The 19759-nt window shown below is 36.4% G+C and overlaps 1 protein-coding gene across 1 annotated transcript in view; it reads right to left on the bottom strand.

Annotated features, from left to right (window-relative positions):
- LOC121381315 overlaps positions 1 to 11057 on the bottom strand; it is a 67350-nt gene extending 56293 nt beyond the window's left edge. The window contains exon 1 of the mRNA XM_041510574.1: positions 10744 to 11057. Within this exon, the coding sequence (XP_041366508.1) occupies positions 10744 to 10831 (88 nt within the window). The 5' untranslated portion in view covers positions 10832 to 11057. The remainder of the gene's footprint in view (positions 1 to 10743) is intronic.
- Between the last annotated feature and the right edge of the window lie 8702 nt (positions 11058 to 19759).

Genomic DNA, 19759 nt, shown 5'->3' with positions numbered 1-19759 from the left:
AAAGCACAAAAACCAACTGAACGCTTGAAAAACCCGACAACAACATTGATTTTTACGGAAATAACTAATGTGCACGATTTCCCAGACATACAGTGTACCTATCGACCTTCTGAGCACCATGCTATATATACGCTCTCTCTACAACTCGAAATATATAGATAGGCATCACGATATTTACCAAGGCAAATATCGAACTTGCGTTACTTTATATTCCAGCGAGCATCCTCAGCCTAAGGCTAACGAATTACAGCTCTTTTGTGCACTTGTAAAATGATTCAAATTTCCTTAACCGGTCCACCCGTTAAGATGGGGTCTATATGGCTAAAACGAGAGAGAGAGAGAGAGAGAGAGAGAGAGAGAGAGAGAGAGAGAGAGAGAGAGAGAGAGAGAGAGAGAGAGAGAGAGAGAGAGAGAGAGAGAGAGAGAGAGAGAGAGAGAGAGAACGTATTTGGGCCTTAACCGTATACATGGGTTATTTGTGATTAGAAACGTTTTTTTTTGTTATTCAGTATATTGATATTTTTCAAAATAATGATTAATATATATCAGCAACGCATAAATATTATTAACAGTGTCTAAAATGAGTAATTCTTAGTAATATGTTATAGATTACATTTGTAAACATAGTGTGAATAGTTAAATGGCGGCCATTTTGAATTGGACAATAGGGGACACTGCCAGGTTGGTCCTATATCAAGTTTTACTCCACACATGACATCGCGTGTAGAGTAAAACTTTATTCAACACATGATATCCGTCCTGTCCTGAACAGAGGAATCGGCAGAGCCGGTACCTGTGCCCATGCTAGGCGGGGGCTAAACCAGCTTGCTCTGAATGTGCACATTAAGCCCTATGACCTGATCGATGACCTGACCCCATGATATTCTAACTACATGCACAGTGACATGTTAGTATCACATTTTGCACTATTTCGCTACTATATGCCACAACTCTACTACATTACTATGTGGAAAATCGTGGCCGTATATAGAGGGAGGCGGGGGAAGAAAAAGGTAGTTGCTCCCAGAACTAAAATACGAAAAAGTGGCCTTCTGTGTTGCTGAAGAACACCATATTTTACTTTTTGCATCGTCGATATTTTTTTTTTAAGATTCCGCCTGACAGCTACCATAAATAAATATGACATGGCTTCACGTCATCGGTATCTGTGTGATAGAGAGTTCTCCTGATTTCAGGATATCGTTCATGTACATGTGCATGTGTAGCCAAGGTCAGTATTAAACTCATACATTATACTAATATTGACACACTTCACGCTTTACTCTTAAACTGAGGCGTTAATTACTTATTACATGATTACTGTGTAATGTACATTTCATTATCGATAACCAACAAATGGTATTTCAAGCTAAGTACCGAATTCCTGGATATATACCTAATATATGTAGCGCGATAGGAAATCCACTAACGCTGACAGTTCACTACACATGCTCTTTTATGCACTCTTTTATTATAGAGTTCAAGCACGCTGTGGTGAACAAATATCTGAACTATACAGCGTGAGAAGAAACCCTCTCCCGCTACTAGCCGTGTTATTAATCAACGGCACATGCTCTACTATACACTGTGTTACAGTGTTCGAGCATGCAGTTTATGACACATATATACTAGTAATCTGTTTATGTGAAAAGAAACCTGCTGCTTTCATTCATTCATTCATATATATATATATATATATATATATATATATATATATATATATATATATATATCAGCATATACGGTTGTTTTATTTTTGTGATGCCATTCTTGGAGCACTGACAATGTCTACAGCACCAAGCGTCTCCTTGTAGTCCCCCATCCAAGTAATAACCGGGATTAACGTCACTAATAAAACATAATACACGTGGAGCCTAACTTGTAACAGAAGAGTTTGCGTCGTACAGAAACCGAGCAGGATCTAGCTCAATAGGTAGACTGATCGCTTTAGGTTGCTTTGGTCGCAGGATTGGACCTTCTCGGTGGACCAATTGTCTGATTCGGTTTTCCCCGTTCCATCTACATTGTGTATCAAAGATCGACTGTTGTCCTGTCTGTGGGAAAGTGGATATAAAAGATTTCGTGCTGATAATTAAAAAAGTAGCGGGTTTTCTCTGAAGACAGAGTAAAAAATACCAAAGTGTTTGACATCCAATAGCAAATGATTAAAGGGACATTCCTGAGTTTTAAGATGTAATCGACTAACAGAGACTTTTTAACGATTGTAATTACATGTCAAATATATTTTTCTGCATAATATATTAGTGGCTGTATATTAAACGTGTTTCTGATCGCTCTAATATTTGTACTAGGTTAAATTTGATTTTATTTCATAAAATATATTTGAAATTATTTGAAGACAAAATCCAGTTTGTACTTCTTACAACTATTAAGACGACCAGAAACACATTGAATATACAGCCAACAATATTCTAAACCAAAAAATATATTTAATATGTAAGTTTAATCGTAGATTTATTTTATTAGTTGGAATCATCTTACAATGCAGCAAACTCAGGAATGTCCCTTAAATAAATCAATGTGCTTTAGGCGCCCCTGCGCGTGCTGTAACCTCACCGTGGTGCAGGGGTGTAACATTCTCTTTGAGAATGGCCAATACAGCACAAATCCCCTTTTCTTCGGGATACAATTAAAATTTTGAATAAAAGTCAGTATCTATCTGTGATAGGCGATGTATTTTTCGTGCTGGGGTGTCGTTAAACATTCATTCATTCATTCATTCATTCATTCATTATAGTAGCGTCGATAAACAAACAACTTTAAACTCAACAAAAACTACTTAACGACTATTTCTCTGACACCCAATAGCTGGTAATTACATCAAATAACCGATTATTGCAAACACTTTAGGACGACAGCAAACAAATATCACTTGTCCAAACTCACACTACTCTCGCGGTATTTAGTTTCATTTAATTGAAGAATTATCTGAAATAAGACACCATAACCTGCAGTCCTCACAACACATAGGCAATAATGTCCGTCCGCTGTAAGTGATCCGCCACGTTTGTGTAGCCATGATTACAAAATGTTCCGACTAAACGCAACCAACACGTCACACTAAGTTACTGAATGACCCTAGTTATTGAGGAACGTCCATTTTCTGTTTCTCATGAAATGTGTTTGGTCCCACTACAAAGACCAGAAAAATTGGCAGCAAATGGAATTTGCCAAAATTAACATTTTAAGAACGGTGTTGTTAGTGATGTGTAGCTTAAAGGTAAAACCAATAATGGATATTTGCATGTAATAGTCTGAGACTTGAAATTATTGTTGAACAGACTATACACTGTAACAGTCGCCATTTTAAGTCTTTTTTGTCAATAATTAACTTGACATAAAGTGAAACGCAAAACTATTTAGGAAATAACAAAACTATGCTACATTTATTGTAAAAACAAAGCATCCAAAAGGTCAAGCTATAAAACCACTCACCCATAATATAAAATATCTACCAAGAAAGAATCAGCATGCATTTTGCAAAAGGCTTGATGACTAGTCACCATCTGAAGAGGTCAAGTTACAAGAACCATTTCGCCCCACTAAAATTCCTTAACTTATCAGTGAGTAAACTTGAACCATTGTGTTTTTACTACAGCTCCAAACGTTGTCTGATTAGAAAGATAAACTACTTTAGTTTCCCAATTTTTTTTTTTTTTTTTTTAGCACTTTATTCACACTGCAAATCTATTTTGCTTGATATTCTGTGTATTAACTTTGTTCTGAATGTTTATTGTAGTCTTTCTTCCGGTTTCACTTTATCTGCACTGTTAATTTGTCTTGCTTTATGTTTTATGTATTTACTTTGTTTCAAATATTTGTAGTATTGGTCTATAATGTTGTAATATTTGTAATTAGGGGAGGGCCTCGTAAGTTGAATAACTTGTGCCCAATCATTTTGTGTATTATATACAATAAAATATGTTTCAAACAAACGTAGTTAATCACCATTAATTGATTACTAGTAATATACCTTTATGAATGTCACTTATGACTGGAATGGTTTGTGTGTATCAAAGGTTAATGCATCAATTTATTGCTGTGTTCCCTTGTTCTATTCAGACACTATACGGATGTTTACTATTCAGGCCTGTTCATTTGGGTTTTACAGGCGGAAATAGATGAATCAGAAGTAACATATTTACAAATTTGTTCCACGAAAATGGCGTATTCTAGATATTTTTGGCGATAACTATTTTGACGCGCTAAAGAAGATAATGCCTCTTTATTAGAAACCTAGCTCATTTCCATTCCGATGAAATATTCAACAGCGTCAGTGTGTATAGCTCGAATCAACAAGGATTCGTAATTTGCAGTCCTCAAACAAATCGTCAAAACGTTGTACAAGCTGGAATTCTTGATAACGGAGTTTATTACCATGTTAGTGGCATGGCCCACATGTCTGTTGTATGTCAAACAAATGTTTTTAGCCTCATGGAGTGAAACATGTTAATAAGAATTGTCTGTTGGGTTGTTTTTTTGGGGTGAATTTATCGATGTATAACAGTCACAAATTGTAAACATCGATCAATTCACAAAAAATTACAAACAATTTTTATAATTACAAAAAACACTTCTATTTAGTTTCTAATGTCTTTTCCATGACGTATTTAACGTAATGACGTCCCGTTAGAATGCCATCTTCTGAGTTTTATCGAAGGATAACGTTAATTATTTTTTAAGTGACGTCATCCAATCAGAATAGAGAAAATCGTGTAACGGCGGGACGTTTGCAATTATACTATGATAACGAACAGCTTTTCTAACTGTATGATAACAGTCATGCGTCGGAATATCAGTTCATGGCTGATGCTATTCCATATTGGAACGTGTGGATACTCTTCATCTCTTTGGTGAAGCTCTTGCACATTTACATTTACATCGTCTCAGATGAAATGACAGACTTGACACCTGTGGTGACAGTGGGGCCTATTCATGACGAGTTCCACCGGTGAGGCAGGATATACTTATCTTTCTCGAACACCTGATATCATCACTGTTATGATAGTGGTTCATGAGTGCATGTCACCAACGCTGTATTTATTCCAGAGAGCTCTGCCCGGTGCTAGTTTTGATTTAGTAAACTACTCTGGGTTCAAACCCAGACCTAGACATTACCACGCAATGCAAATTAAATTCTGATTAGATCCATTCATTTGGCACGTCTTCGCTTTAAATGTTCTATTCGTTATCAGTACTTACAGCTATGTGCGTCATTGTAATTTTTAATTCAATGAACCTCGCGGCCAGTTTGAAAAAGAAATTATGTTGAGCATCATTGTCTCTGACATGTGTCAAATAATAATAATAATAATAATAATAATAATAATAATAATAATAATAAAAACTTTAGCATCATCTGATTAGTGTGACAATGTACACTATGATCTGCTGGCATTTAGAGTCATCTACGCAACTAGTCGGTCGCCAAGTTCCTTCAAAATCTGTGTTAAAATATTTTTTGGTTTCCTGTTAACTCCTGCTGTAGTTTCCGTTAATTATCCCCTTACATAGAAAACTACGTAAACAAATGCGTCATGAAGTCGCACATAGCTGCACTGTAAATTCTAGCAGCAGAAAGGCTATTTAAATGTCATTACCATGTTTTAAATTTGATTAGTTCCGAACTTTGAGTGACTACATGTGTTTTGACATTTGGCACTACCGCAATCTGCTCGTGAGGAGGTGGGAAGTGGGAAGAAACACATATGTGTCTTTTTTAAAGTTGGTTGGTTTGGTGGATCATTAATATTATTTTTAGAAATATTATTTATTCATTTATTTATTGATTCTATAAAGACATATGTTATGTGTTTCACTGATATTCTTGTAACGGCTATTTCAAACGTGATCACATAGGGTTAGGTATCGCTCAGTTATTGCATTATGCATGACGGATCTGATAACATTGTATTAAGTATGGTTGCTTTAAAAAAAAAAAATATATTGAATGCATGAACCGGTACATATATTGTACATTTTCTAACATGGCGAGTATTATTTGCTGCCCTCATTCAACAGTCAGCATTCATGATAGTAAGGGGCGGGACGATGCTCGATGCGCGGTCGGTCTGGGATCGATCCCCGTCGGTGGGCTCATTTGGGATATTTCTCGTCCCAGCCAGTGCACCACGACTGATATATCAAAGGCCGTGGTATGGGCTACCCTGTCTGTGGGATGGTGCATATAAAAGATCCCTTGCTGCTAATCGGAAAGAGTAGCCTATGAAGTGGCGACAGCGGGTTTCCTCTCTAAATATCTGTGTGTTCTTTAACCATATGTCTGACGCCATACAACCGTAAATAAAATGTGTTGAGTGCGTTGTTAAATAAAGCATGCCTTTCTTTCCATCATAGTACGTAGAGAAGGCTAACAATGGTTGCTTGTAGTTTTAAAACATAGATCCTCTGGTTGAATTTCGTGTCTCGCAAATAGGTATTTAGTAAAACACGTGACCTGTGAGAATGAGCTTCACTGTATACATGTACTTACAAAACAAAAGAAGAAAAGAAAAGCAAGCAAAGGAAAGCAAAGCAAAAGAAACACGCAACAAAATACGAAACACAACCCACAACTAAAGCCCACAACCCAAGTACCAACAACATAAATCAACATGAAAACTCATTTAACTATAACATCCACCATACATGTATATTGTAAATATGGTCTACTTTGGAATCCTCCTCGCTCACTCACGATTACTTCGATTCCATTACTAGTACATCTTTAGCAGATGATTACCATGATCTCTCTAATCAATAATGTAAGTAAATCAATTTTTTTTTTTTAAATAAACAAAAAATAAACAAAAAAATAAACAAAATAAACAAAATAAAATAAACAAACAAAGACGTTCAGTTTGAAAAGGCCCCAGCCGTGCTGACACAGATCAGTGCCTCGATATCGTCCTTTGAGTGGCGTCCGCGTCAGCTTCATTTTGTTTATAGTCATTTTATAGACGACTAATTCGTAAACTGTTTCAACGTCAAGAATATTGTCTTTATTCCGACAAGCCGGTGTCTGCTAATTTGATTTCTGTAACAGAAGACAACCATATCAACACTCTATCCGCCTCAGTGGCGTCGTGGTTAGGCCATCTGTCTACAGGCTGGTAGGTACTGGGTTCGGATCCCAGTCGAGGCATGTGATTTTTAAATCCAGATACCGACTCCAAACCCCGAGTGAGTGCTCCGCAAGGCTCAATGGGTAGGTGTAAACCACTTGCACCGACCAGTGATCCATAACGGGTTCAACAAAGGCCATGGTTTGTGCTATCCTGGCTGTGGGAAGGGCAAATAAAAGATCCCTTGCTGCCTGTCGTAAAAGGTTAGCCTATGTGGCGACAGCGGGTTTCCTCTAAAAAACAGTGTCAGAATGACCATATGTTTGACGTCCAATAGCCGATGATAAGATAGAAAATCAATGTGATCTAGTGGCGTCGTTAAAAAAACAAACAAACTTTACTTTACTTTACTGTTGTGTAGTTCACATTTCGTACATCTTTGAAATGGAATGTCAAATAAATGTAATGGAATTACATTTAAAATATGTTCCGGCGACTTTGGTAAAACATGTATGAATGTTGACTTTTTTCATGTTTAATGTTAAACGTAATGTCCATCGTGGCAATGCTTTTTGGAATAATTGCAATAAACATCTTTATTTGACCAATCAAGTATGAAGTGTTACACCAAATATTTTCATCTGTTTGTTTAAGCGAATAAGACTAGTGGATGTTTTAAAATACGTAACCGGCCTCGGTGGCGCAGTGGTTAGGCCATCGGACTACAGGCTGGTAGGTACAGGGTTCCAAGCCCGGTACAAACTGTAACCCAGAGCGAGTTCTTAAGGGTTCAATGGGTACGTGAAAGGCCACTACACCCTCATCTCTCTCACTATCAACTAACCAACTAACAACTAACCCACTATTCTGGACAGGCAGCTCATATAGCCGAGGTGTGTGGCCAGGACAGCGTCAACTTTAATTGGATACCAGCACGAAAATAAATTGAAATGAACGGCATAAATGAAATACGTAAAGGTATCATTATTTTGTCAAATAGTGCCTGCATGTGATCATTTAACCACTGCACCACCGAAGATTGTTCACCTGTTCAGAGGTCTTGTGTTACATATAACCATTCTTGACTTACTGTTCGCTCACATCCAATTATCCTTCAAGCACGCTTTCCAGAGTTCACACCTAGTTATTTGTATTGCCTGTCCAGGTCAGTGGGCGGGAGCTGCAGATGTGGGTGCAGGGAATTATGCAGAGAGCGAAGTTTCTACAGAAATCGGGTCGTGTCCCCTCTATATATATATATATATATATATATATATATATATATATATATGTGTGTGTGTGTGTGTGTGTGTGTGTGTGTGTGTGTGTGTGTATATATATATATATATATATATATATATATATATATATATGTGTGTGTGTGTGTATGTATGTATGTATGTATGTATGTATGTATGTATGTATATATATGTATATATATACATATATATTTTATATTGTATATATATATATATATATATATATATATATATATATATATATATATATATATATATATATATATATATATATATATATAATTCAATCTGAGCACACGGTCTCACCCATCCTTCCGAAACCTTCTCTGATTTAGCTGGGTCGAGAGAACGCACGACTGGGGTGCTTGGACATTAGAATATAACGCCCTTGGTAGACCCATTCTCTGATTATCTGTCCTCATCCCAAACAGTGCCCTACGACTGGTATATCAAATGACATACGGTGTCCTTTCTGTGAGGAAGTGCATATAATAAGCGATCCATTGCTATTACACACATGTAACGGTTTTCCTTTAAGCTTGCAATTTTTGTGTCGGATTCGTCCAATGTTTTACATCCTATGATTAATAAATCACCGTGCAGTCGGTTAGTGATTAATGACAGAGAAATAGGGGGTAGTAAGTAATCTTACACTTCATAGTTGAGTAGGAAAACTCAATTGGGGTACGTACTAGCTTTAGGTCTGATGACCATATCTAATTTGATGGCTTATTCACGCCACTGAAGCTGGTAATTGTGTGGTTTGCTGCTTAGACACGTCCACGCTAGAGATGTTAATGCTAAAAAGGTAGGAGAAAAAAAAAAAGAAAAAAAAAAAAAAAAAAAAAAAAAAAAAAAAAAAAAAAAAAAAAAACAAATCCCCACAAAAAACAACAAAAATAAACAAAGCAACAAAAAAACCCAACAAAACACCCAAACAATCCTTCCCCAAAAACCAAGCAAAACAACAAACAAAACAAAACAAATAAAACAACACCCAATAGCAACCTAATTCCGTTTTCTATACGGCGATAATCCCAATTATTGAATAAAGGTTATTTATCCTATATTTCACAACCATTGATACTTTTTTGAATATTAACAGTTGCACTGACGTCTATTAGTAAAGCAGTCATTTGTTGAGGTATTATAATAATTATGTATGTATGACATTCTGATCTACACTGTATTACTAAAGTGTATGCCAATACAATCAGCTGTCATTGTCACTGCATGTATCATACCAGTATAGACAGTGATGTATTGTAATACCATAAAAAGGTGTTCATTCCATCGATTTCAGTTATTTGTTAACAGAATATATATATAATATATATATATATATATATATATATATATATATATATATATATATATATATATATATATATGTGTGTGTGTGTGTGTGTGTGTGTGTGTGTATGTGTATGTGTATGTGTATGTGTGTAATGTATATATATATATATATATATATATATATATATATATATATATATATATATATATATATATATATATATATATATATATGTGGTATATATCACGAGTGGATAATGAATGAATGAATGAATGAATAAATGAATGGATGGATGGATGAATTAATTCATTAATGAATGAATGAATGAATGAATGAATACACAGCATTATTATTTTCTATCCAGTTATTAATTTAAGAGTTTAAGTTTAAGAGTGGAAAATCTACGTTTCGCCTTGTGGAAAGCCTTTGGCTCACTTACTAAGGTGGACCCCATCTACTTCTACACGACGTTGATCTGAAAGGTTGTTGTTGGTACTGTCGTGTCTGCCAAAAACAAAATCCGTTAAAAATGCCTGACTACCAATTGGTAAGAGTAGACCGCTTGCAGGCTGCACGTTTCGTCCACGCTCACTAGACCAAGTGTCGTCATAATTTTAGACACACTATTAGCCCTCGTCTAAAATGAGCTGGACGTCGTTAACCAAACATTCGTGTTGTTTCCCGAAACAGCCAGGACCTCTATACCTTAAACACACGGAGATCAAGATCGCTGCTTGTCATCTCCCACAGTTTGTTAACAAAATATTTCAACTCTTAAATAATCTCCATCTTAGACATGCCCAAACGAAGTGTTTTTTGTTGTGTTTTTTTATACCAAAAACAAATTTTTTATTTTTCAGGAGAGAGCAGCAGCAGCGGCAACATCAGAAACAGCAACAGCAACAGCCGCAGCCGCAGCAGCAGTAGCAGCAGCACCTTGCCCACCCCTACTAGGCACGGCTCTGACATACCAGTGTCTTCATCACTGAATTCTAAGATAACACTTGGTTATTCCGTCTTTACTTAGAAGCTCCGACCAGTTTCTGCGGGACGGTGACTCATCGTGACTAATGATAAATACGTGATAAAGTACATAACTTACCTTTTAAGCTATCATCGGCTATTCCACGTTCCTGCGTGAGACACCACACCAGACTCAGGCACAGCACACTCAAACAATTGAACTTCATATTCGGTCAATATCACAATGACTGCCTAAGATGAATTTAAAACATAACACAAACACGAGTTAAACGATCCTCGTAGTAGTCAATAACAAAAGGATGTCCAGAAACAGTTTTTATTTTCTCATGGAAAGAAGTAGTCCAAAGAGTCCGATCCGACCTTAAAGGGTCATCAGTGTCTTGGCAACATAATCGTCTGCGTCGTTCAATAGCAGACGACTGGTATAGCGCGCGACTCGAGTAGCAGGCGGGCAGTAGCGGAATGGCGCGAAGATCCAGTACCGATGCCGTCGGTTATCGATCAATTTTATAGATTGTATGAATAATGCAAGATTGACAGTATTCTTGCCTCGCTACTACAATCAATAGTCTGCAACCAGCATTAATAGATGGTTTTTGTCGCCGGCAACAGAAGAACCTAGCCAATGTTTGTTAAAAACAGTAAAGGTTGCGGATGTTTTATGACTAATTATAGTAGGACCACCAAAGGGGGAATATGGAAATGATGTGCACTTTATCCACATTATGCTCTTTACGTTTGGGTCGATATTGTTTTATGTATTTTCAGTAAGATGATGATGGCAATAATTTGTTTTCGTACTTGCATTGCTTCGCTTCAAGCACATAGTTCTAGGCACACAAACTCAGCTACATTGGTTGTATATTTAGGACAGACGTTAATGGGTTGATGAAGGAAATACCTATCTCCTAATATACAACAGCAGTGTGTGCTTTATTTTTTTTCCCACAGACAAGACAGCACATACAGTGCGACATGCAATATATTAGTCATAGATCACGAACTGGCAGAATATAACAAATATTTTGTTGCACTGAGATCCTTAAAACTTTCGCACCTCGAGCGCGCTACCTACTCTTGAGCTATATCTCAAGAGAGTACAGAGTATATATATATAATAAGAACCCGTGGAGAGCAAATAATTAAAGGAAAATGTATATATCTTATGTGCATGTATAAGTATATATTATGTATGCACCTATTAGGTGAGGTTTGTTTGTTTGTTAGTTGTTGTTGTTGTTGTTTGTTGTTTGTTTGTTTGTTATTTTATTGTTGTTGTTGTAGTTTTTTTTTTGTGTTTTTTTTGGGGGGGGGGGGGGGGTTGGGGGAGTCTATAATAAACTTTGCGCAAGTACTGGAATACAAATCAACCAACCAAAGAACCACAACACCAAGAAACAAACACTATTATTACATAGGTTATTTACATTACTTGATGAAGAAAATAGTTAACAGCAATGGTGTCGCACTCGAGTGATATATAGTGCTTTACAACAACGCAGTATTATATTTAAGAACATATTTAAAATGTATTTGTCATTAAATAAGATAAATGTGTACTACTGGTAAACGTTTACCATTGAGCAATCCGTGAACGTTTAGAATATTTGTCATCAACAAGGATTTTGACTTACTATTTATATATTGAATAATCAATCTATCAACAAGTCGATAAGTCAACCAATCAACTATCCAAGAAAACAACCAACTTACCAACTAACCAACTTACCATTTTATTTACAAGTATATCAATAAGCTTTAATATTTCTGTATAATAGATCACGGTTTTTATTTTTACAAATTTATTTACCGATTTTTACGTTTTACACAGGTTCTTTTATTAAATAACAATGATCATGCGCCAATCTTAATATGATTGTAAAATGAGTAAATTTATTTAATAATTGAGAACGTCACTCAAAGTAACATTAGGTCGTCATCCGTGCCACAGTGTCTAGGTCTTGTCGTATTGCTTCCGGACTTAGGTGTATTAATTTGACAAATTGCGGAGCTTCACGGTAAAAATCTGATTACACCCGCATGAATACAATAAGCCAGCTATTGGATTATGGAATATCAGTAATAATGTCATGTTCTTTGGGCATGTTCCGAGGGTCGGATCTAGACATACAAAGGAGGATGTTTATTATTTTTCATTTTAGATATTTTTGCTATTATATTTTGTATTATTTTTTTCTCTCTTGTTAAACACTATTTAAGTTTCTGAAAATCTCACTTCTTTTTAGGAAATATAGCAGACATCTGATTTCATCCTCTAGTTGAAGTTTGCGTTATTTAACGACACCACTAGAGCACATTGCATTACTAATCATCAGCTATTGGAAGTCAACCATGATATGGTAATTATGACATATAGTCTTAAGGATGAAACCCGCTACATTTTCCCATCGGTTGTAACGGATCATTTGTATTGATCATCCCACAGACAGGATAGTACATACCAAGGCATTTGCTATACATGCCGTGATGCACTGGAGAAATCGCCCAATGGGCCCACCAAAGGGAATCGATCCTAGACCGATAACGCATCAAGCTTGCGCTTTACCACTGGGCTACGTCCCGCACCGACTGTTACTATAAATAGGACAAAACGGAAGCTTTGTGTTTCTCTGCACCGGGCTACGTGTACACTGCATAGTAATTGTACGCTAAACAGAAACGCTATAATTTATTGAGAATAGATAACAGTATTTACTCAGACAGTTTCACATTATATTTTTGCTACAATTGGAGAAGCAGTTGCATTTACTACGTAAATAACTGATTGCACACCTCGACACTCTTCCCGTTCCAACCGGTGCCCACGACTGGCATGTGCTGTCCTGTATGTGGAAAACTGCATATAAAAGATCCATTGCTACTGATAGAAAAAGTGTATTAATTAATTAGTGTGCTCTAGTGATTTCGTTAAACAAAGCAGGCATTAACTCTGATTTGGTAACATGGTACACGGTAACCTAGCAATTATAGTGGATCACATTCATTCACACCGAGTCCATTATTCATACGCAAAACTAATTCACACCGAGTCCATTATTCATACGCAAAACTAATTCACACCGAGTCCAGTATTCATACGCAAAACTAATTCACACCGAGTCCATTATTCATACGCAAAACTAATTCACACAGAGTCCAGTATTCATACGCAAAACTAATTTACACCGAGTCCAGTATTCATACGCAAAACTAATTCACACCGAGTGCATTATTCATACGCAAAACTAATTCCCACCGAGTCCAGTATTTATACGTAAAACTAATTCCATGCCTACATTCTACCTGACCACCCTACTAGATCTGGTCCTACTTCCTTCGGCCCGGTCATTTTGTTTTAGCTGGTTCACATTTTGTTTTTATTTCCACAGACTATGATGCAATACGGGTTTGCAGTGATGACAATTATGACAAATAGTGTTTGCGTCACCATGAAAAAACTAGATGGTAAAAACCAATACTAGAATTGTAAATTAGTACTGCTGCACTCTGCGGTTTTTATCACCTTGTTGTTCCTCTTCTTTGGTCGTGGAACTCGGAAATGTCATTTCAAATGTCAAACCCAACCTAGAAACATCACAGGCAATATAAAGCAGCCAACTTAATTACATGGATGTTTGATTGCATTAAAATGTACTTCCAGACATTGCGTGTTCACTTATTAACAGCCATTTCTGTTTGTTTCCAACGTTACCCTTTGTGCTAATCTTGTTTAAGAACAATGACGTCATCAAAGTAAGGCAGCATTCAAAGGAATACTATTGTTTATATCACGCCACTTTCGTGAAGTACAATCTAATGGTATGTTCAGTAAGTAATACAAGGCGATTTAAAATAGATATATATTCTTATATGACCTGTATGTATGTATAGATGTATGAATATCTATAGTACATGGACCAGAGCCGAAATTGGTATTACCTGGGCGGGCAAATCCCATGTAGTTTTTTTTTTTTTTTTTTTAAATAGCCCTACGCCTGTAGTTAATGTGACAGACTTTTCTAAGGAGAAGCTTTTTGATGGATATCACCCTATAAACATAATGAGGCGAGGACAAATTATTTTACAATATTTTGGGGTCGGGAAAATAAAATGTGTCATCACTTTGCAACAAATGAACATAGCCGCACAAACTACGACTAATGTTTTTATTTATTAAACCCCTCTACAATCTAGTGTATGTTATGTACAAATTAATGTTATAAATTAGGTAACCAGAGGTCAAAAGGTAATGAACTACTGCTTCATGTATGAGAGACATATTTTAACTTAACTACCCAGAATGTAAATGATAGACACCCTGTGAGTGACTAAAGTGATCATTGTTAAAGTGTTTTGAAAAAATGTGCCTTAACAATAGACGACAGAAATTCATATTTACAAAAGTAACATAAAAGTTTGAAAATCTTTTTATTACTTTGCAGGTAATCAACAAATCCTTATAAAATACCACTAAACAGTTGTTTTCCATTGCATTAGTTTTCAGCTTTTAATAGGAACCATTTGCCCAGATAGCAGTATACAGTTAGCTCCCTTGTGTACCCGTTGTGTACCAGTATACTCGCGCAAAAAGTTCGCTTGTTGGTTTTGCACATATCCATGTTTAAAGGCTAATTATTTGGAATAGGAAATAAATTCTTAAGCTTAGTGATAGACAAGGAGTTCTTTTTTAAAGAGACAATTAGTGTTTTTTTCACCAGAGGTGCAAACGGTTTGGCTGTATTTGCTGTTTGGCTTGGTATTCACATACCGGATTTTCCTTGTGACAAACGTGGCGCGATCAATTTGGGAAATTTTCAAACATGCTGATTTTGTGATAAATTGAATAGCTAAACCTTTATTGAAATGAGTGTTTCTGTATGGTTTGATGAGCAAAGTTTCCATAAATATATGTTTGATATTCGCTAACTCCCGCTTGTGGATGGTTTGTATGTGTGTGAACATTGTCAAAAATGCACCCAAAGTCGTGCAGTTTGGGCACATTATGATGAAAGTACATAAACATTTAACTAAAATGTTTTTAAAAATGAGTCCTCTTTATAACCTCTATTAGAAATTCGCCAGAAAAAGATAGGCAGAGTTATGTCCCCTAACCATTGACCACTTCCGGTGCGTTATGGTTACAATTAGAATGGCCGATGGCCACAGTTTTGACCATTTTTGTAATTTCATTGAGACTAAAATACCTGTATCTTTCTTTATTTTTAAACCATAGGTGGGCATTTAGGATGCCAGGGGCTAGCATAAATCTTAGGTGAAGATTCACAAATAATTTCTACCCCAATATAAATATTGGAAGCCTTCTTAGATTTTCAAGATGGTCTCAATACAGAAATATTTTATGTCAGAATTACGAGATGTTTGACATCCGTTTGTCAATGATTAATAAATTAATGTGCTCTAGTGGTTTCGTTAAACAAATCAGGCTGACTGTTAACTTTTTATGTACGTGTGTATGAACAAACGTGCATACACATACATACATACATACATACATACAAACGTACATACGTACGTACGTACGTACGTACGTACGTACGCACGTATATACGACATGTATGCATGACTGTAGATGCATGCAGATGGATGAATGTATTTTTAATGATGGATAGATGAACTGATTGACGATTGACTGATGATAGATGGAGCGATGGATGGGCGCATGAATGAAATGATGACGACTGATAACGACTGATGACGACTGATATGTGAATCGATGGACGTATTCGTCTTAACATTAATGGTACTTTACTAATAATTCACAGATTAAGATAAACATAATTGGGTTTTAATAAACCTGTTTGCAAACTTCCACACACGGAGAGAATACATATTACACCAAAGGGACTCATCAAAAACGGATGATTACGTCACGATGCTCGCACTGACTTTATTTCCAAACTAAACAAGTCGACGCTTTTCATTTGGTTTGAAATCCTAAACGCAAACCTCACCCATGTTCTATTTGCATTGTTAGGATTATTAAAGGTGCCATTTCAATCACATTAAACGAAACCAAAGAAATGTTTTCAAAAGTAGTCACAGTTTGTATCGAATCCAGTCTGCAACACTGAACTCCCACGAGAATAAACACGCCGGGGTATGCATATCTGCGCGGAATCGTTCGCTCGGAAGCCGTACAGTCGCGGGTTTTAGAATTACACACGGACTCTATTTACCAGCAGCGGGTTTCCTTTCCAGCAGTCTCGTATTGCAATTACCACGTTCTTGACACCTAACCGGCGATGATTCACAAGTCGCCAGAATGGCATTAAATTAACATGCCTCCCATTTCCTTCGGCTGTCGCCATTTGTGTATGTTTATTCTGAGAATTGACTAACGAGGCTTATTAACATAGTGGACGGTTATACGGGCTGTTAACCTGTCCAGAACAAAAAAGCAAGTAGTGGTTAGTACAAACAAGATTGATACCACTAATTGTGAATATTTAGTTCTGTCACTAATGTTGACGTTTTGGAGTAAAATAACTCAAACTGTCGAGCTAATAAGACATAATTTCGTGATGCTAACTTGAATTTATATTCCAGATAAACTACTCAGAGACATTAATGTTTACCAGTCCATCCTCGAATTTCTAAAAAACAACAAGAAAGAAAGAAAGAAATGTTTTATTTAACGACGCACTCAACACATTATTTTACGGTTATATGGCGTCAGGCATATGGTTAAGGACCACACAGATTTTGAGAAGAAACCCGCTGTCGCCACTACATGGGCTACTCTTCCGATTAGCAGCAGGGGATCTTTTATTTGCGCTTCCCACAGGCAGAATAGCACAAACCATGGCCTTTGTTGAACCAGTTATGGATCACTGGTCGGTGCAAGTGGTTTACACCTACCCATTGAGCCTTGCGGAGCACTCACTCAGGGTTTGAAGTCGGTATCTGGATTAAAAATCCCATGCCTCGACTGGGATCCGAACCCAGTACCTACCAGCCTGTAGACCGATGGCCTACCACGACGCCACCGATGCCAGTAAAAAAAAAACCCCCAAAACAAACAGACAAAAACATCCCCTCGATGGTTTCCAAAACATTGATTTAAAAATTCCGCTTCATTAACAGGTTGTCATTACCAGAAAACTGTACAAATCTGGTTATTACAAATCCAATACGTTTGCATTTATTTTAATAAAATATTACCTTCGTTTTTGCAAATTCTGGGGGAAAAATGGAATTCAATGGATTTGGTTTTCAATTATATTAGTGTTCATATTTGTCACAAATTAAACACGTAATGGTTCTGGACATAAAAAAGCTAGAATGTATTTTATGCACAAGTGCACAGATTCAGTTATTTGTGAACACTCGCTGACAGAAATGTCTAAATCAGTTTTTTTTTTTTTTTTTTTTTTTATCAGCTTAATATTCTATCTTCACGTCTAAGCGTTCGCCGGAGTTCGCGTGTCTTTATAGGCGTGAAATATCACGATATCAAACCAATCTATATGATAAACACTGACTTTTTAAATGTCATACAACGATTGAAATATCTTGTATAAGTTAGTGACGAAACGTTTAAAAACAGGTTTTTCCCCCCGGCTCTTTACTATTCCATTTTCAATTCTGTGCATTCTAGTGATTTTGAACGAATGTCTTCGCAAGCTTCAATATCCAGTATATTACGGAACCGTGTAAGAAAATGTTATGAAAAAGTTCGGGTTTTCAAACTGTCAATCATTTTACTATTTTCTTTAACATTTTTCTTTCGGCTGTATTTCTCTTTCCTATATGGAAATCCATGTGTTATTTTCTACTTGAGGAACTCAACCAAGTTTGACAGCTGAGAGCGCAATGTATTTTAGGAGTGAGTGAGACCGCCCCTCATATATTTCGTAGCACCTTAGAGATTTCATCGGCTCATTTCCCGTTACAGCAAGTATAACACAAATAACACACGAAATGCTGGGATACATGACGTCATATCTTTAGAAATGTCAGCATTAAATACATTGATACTATTAAATAAGAGCAGTCTGATTGAAAAATATTATCACATTTTAAACTATGACTTAGTGAAACACTTTGGCAGAGAGAGAGAGAGAGAGAGAGAGAGAGAGAGAGAGAGAGAGAGAGAGAGAGAGAGAGAGAGAGAGAGAGAGAGAGAGAGACAGAAACACAGAGAAAGAGACAGACAGAGAGTAACGATCCATAGCATATTTCCTTTCCATACCAAACATTAGAACTGCAACGATATCGGAGAAACTGCTGATTAAATCTCAAAGAGGATAGACTGTTTAACGACGCCCCGACACATGTTTTATCAAATTATCCCTTCCAAACACTTAAGAAAAACAAAACAAAAACAGAAAGATAACGAAATACTCTAATGTTTGTGACAGCCGCACATAACAGAAACAAAACACATCATTATTACAAGAACATTTTATCGTGCTAATGGAAATAACACCTGCCAAATAGAGAAACTGTAGTTGTGATACACAGTATAAGAGGAACTCGCAGACAACGAGAAATGTCTGGGTTTTCTCTCAAAATGTAAAATATTAGTTATTTTTAACTCGAATGTTCTGCTTATATCCAATTAAGGGTTAAGCATAGTGTCTTGTACATCCGCCTGAACTATCTGACCTGTCTGTACAGAGCAGGGTTTTAATCATTAAAGGGACATGCCCTAGTTTTTAAACATTAAGGCATATGTTTGACTATTAGAGCCGTTTTTGATAACTGAAATCATACTTTACTTAAATGTTATTGTTTAGTTTATCCATTTCCGTACATTCGAAGTGTGTTTTGGTCATCCTGGCGTTTTTAATACCACAAAATGCATTTCTCAAATGTTTAGAAACGCACGTGCGTCTGAGAAGTAGCAGTCTATTTTTAGAGGGTATTTCACCATTTCAAAGTCACAGACTCATGTTTCACTCAGTTGTAACTTTATCCAAATGTGTTACAGTTTTGTAGATTAACTAAACGTAATGTTACAGAGAAGGGTTTTAGTCATTGATGGGTTTTATTTCAAACTATCTGGCCTGTCTGTTCAGAGCAGGCTTTTAGTCATTGATGGGTTTTATTTCAAAGTATCTGGCCTGTCTGTACAGAGCAGGCTTTTAGTCATTGATGGGTTTTATTTCAAA

This window comes from Gigantopelta aegis, chromosome 9 (assembly GCF_016097555.1).
Source record: "Gigantopelta aegis isolate Gae_Host chromosome 9, Gae_host_genome, whole genome shotgun sequence".
Classification (NCBI taxonomy): domain Eukaryota; kingdom Metazoa; phylum Mollusca; class Gastropoda; order Neomphalida; family Peltospiridae; genus Gigantopelta; species Gigantopelta aegis.
The sequence above is the reverse complement of the archived record's forward strand: the minus strand, read 5'-3'. Positions and strand labels throughout refer to the sequence as shown.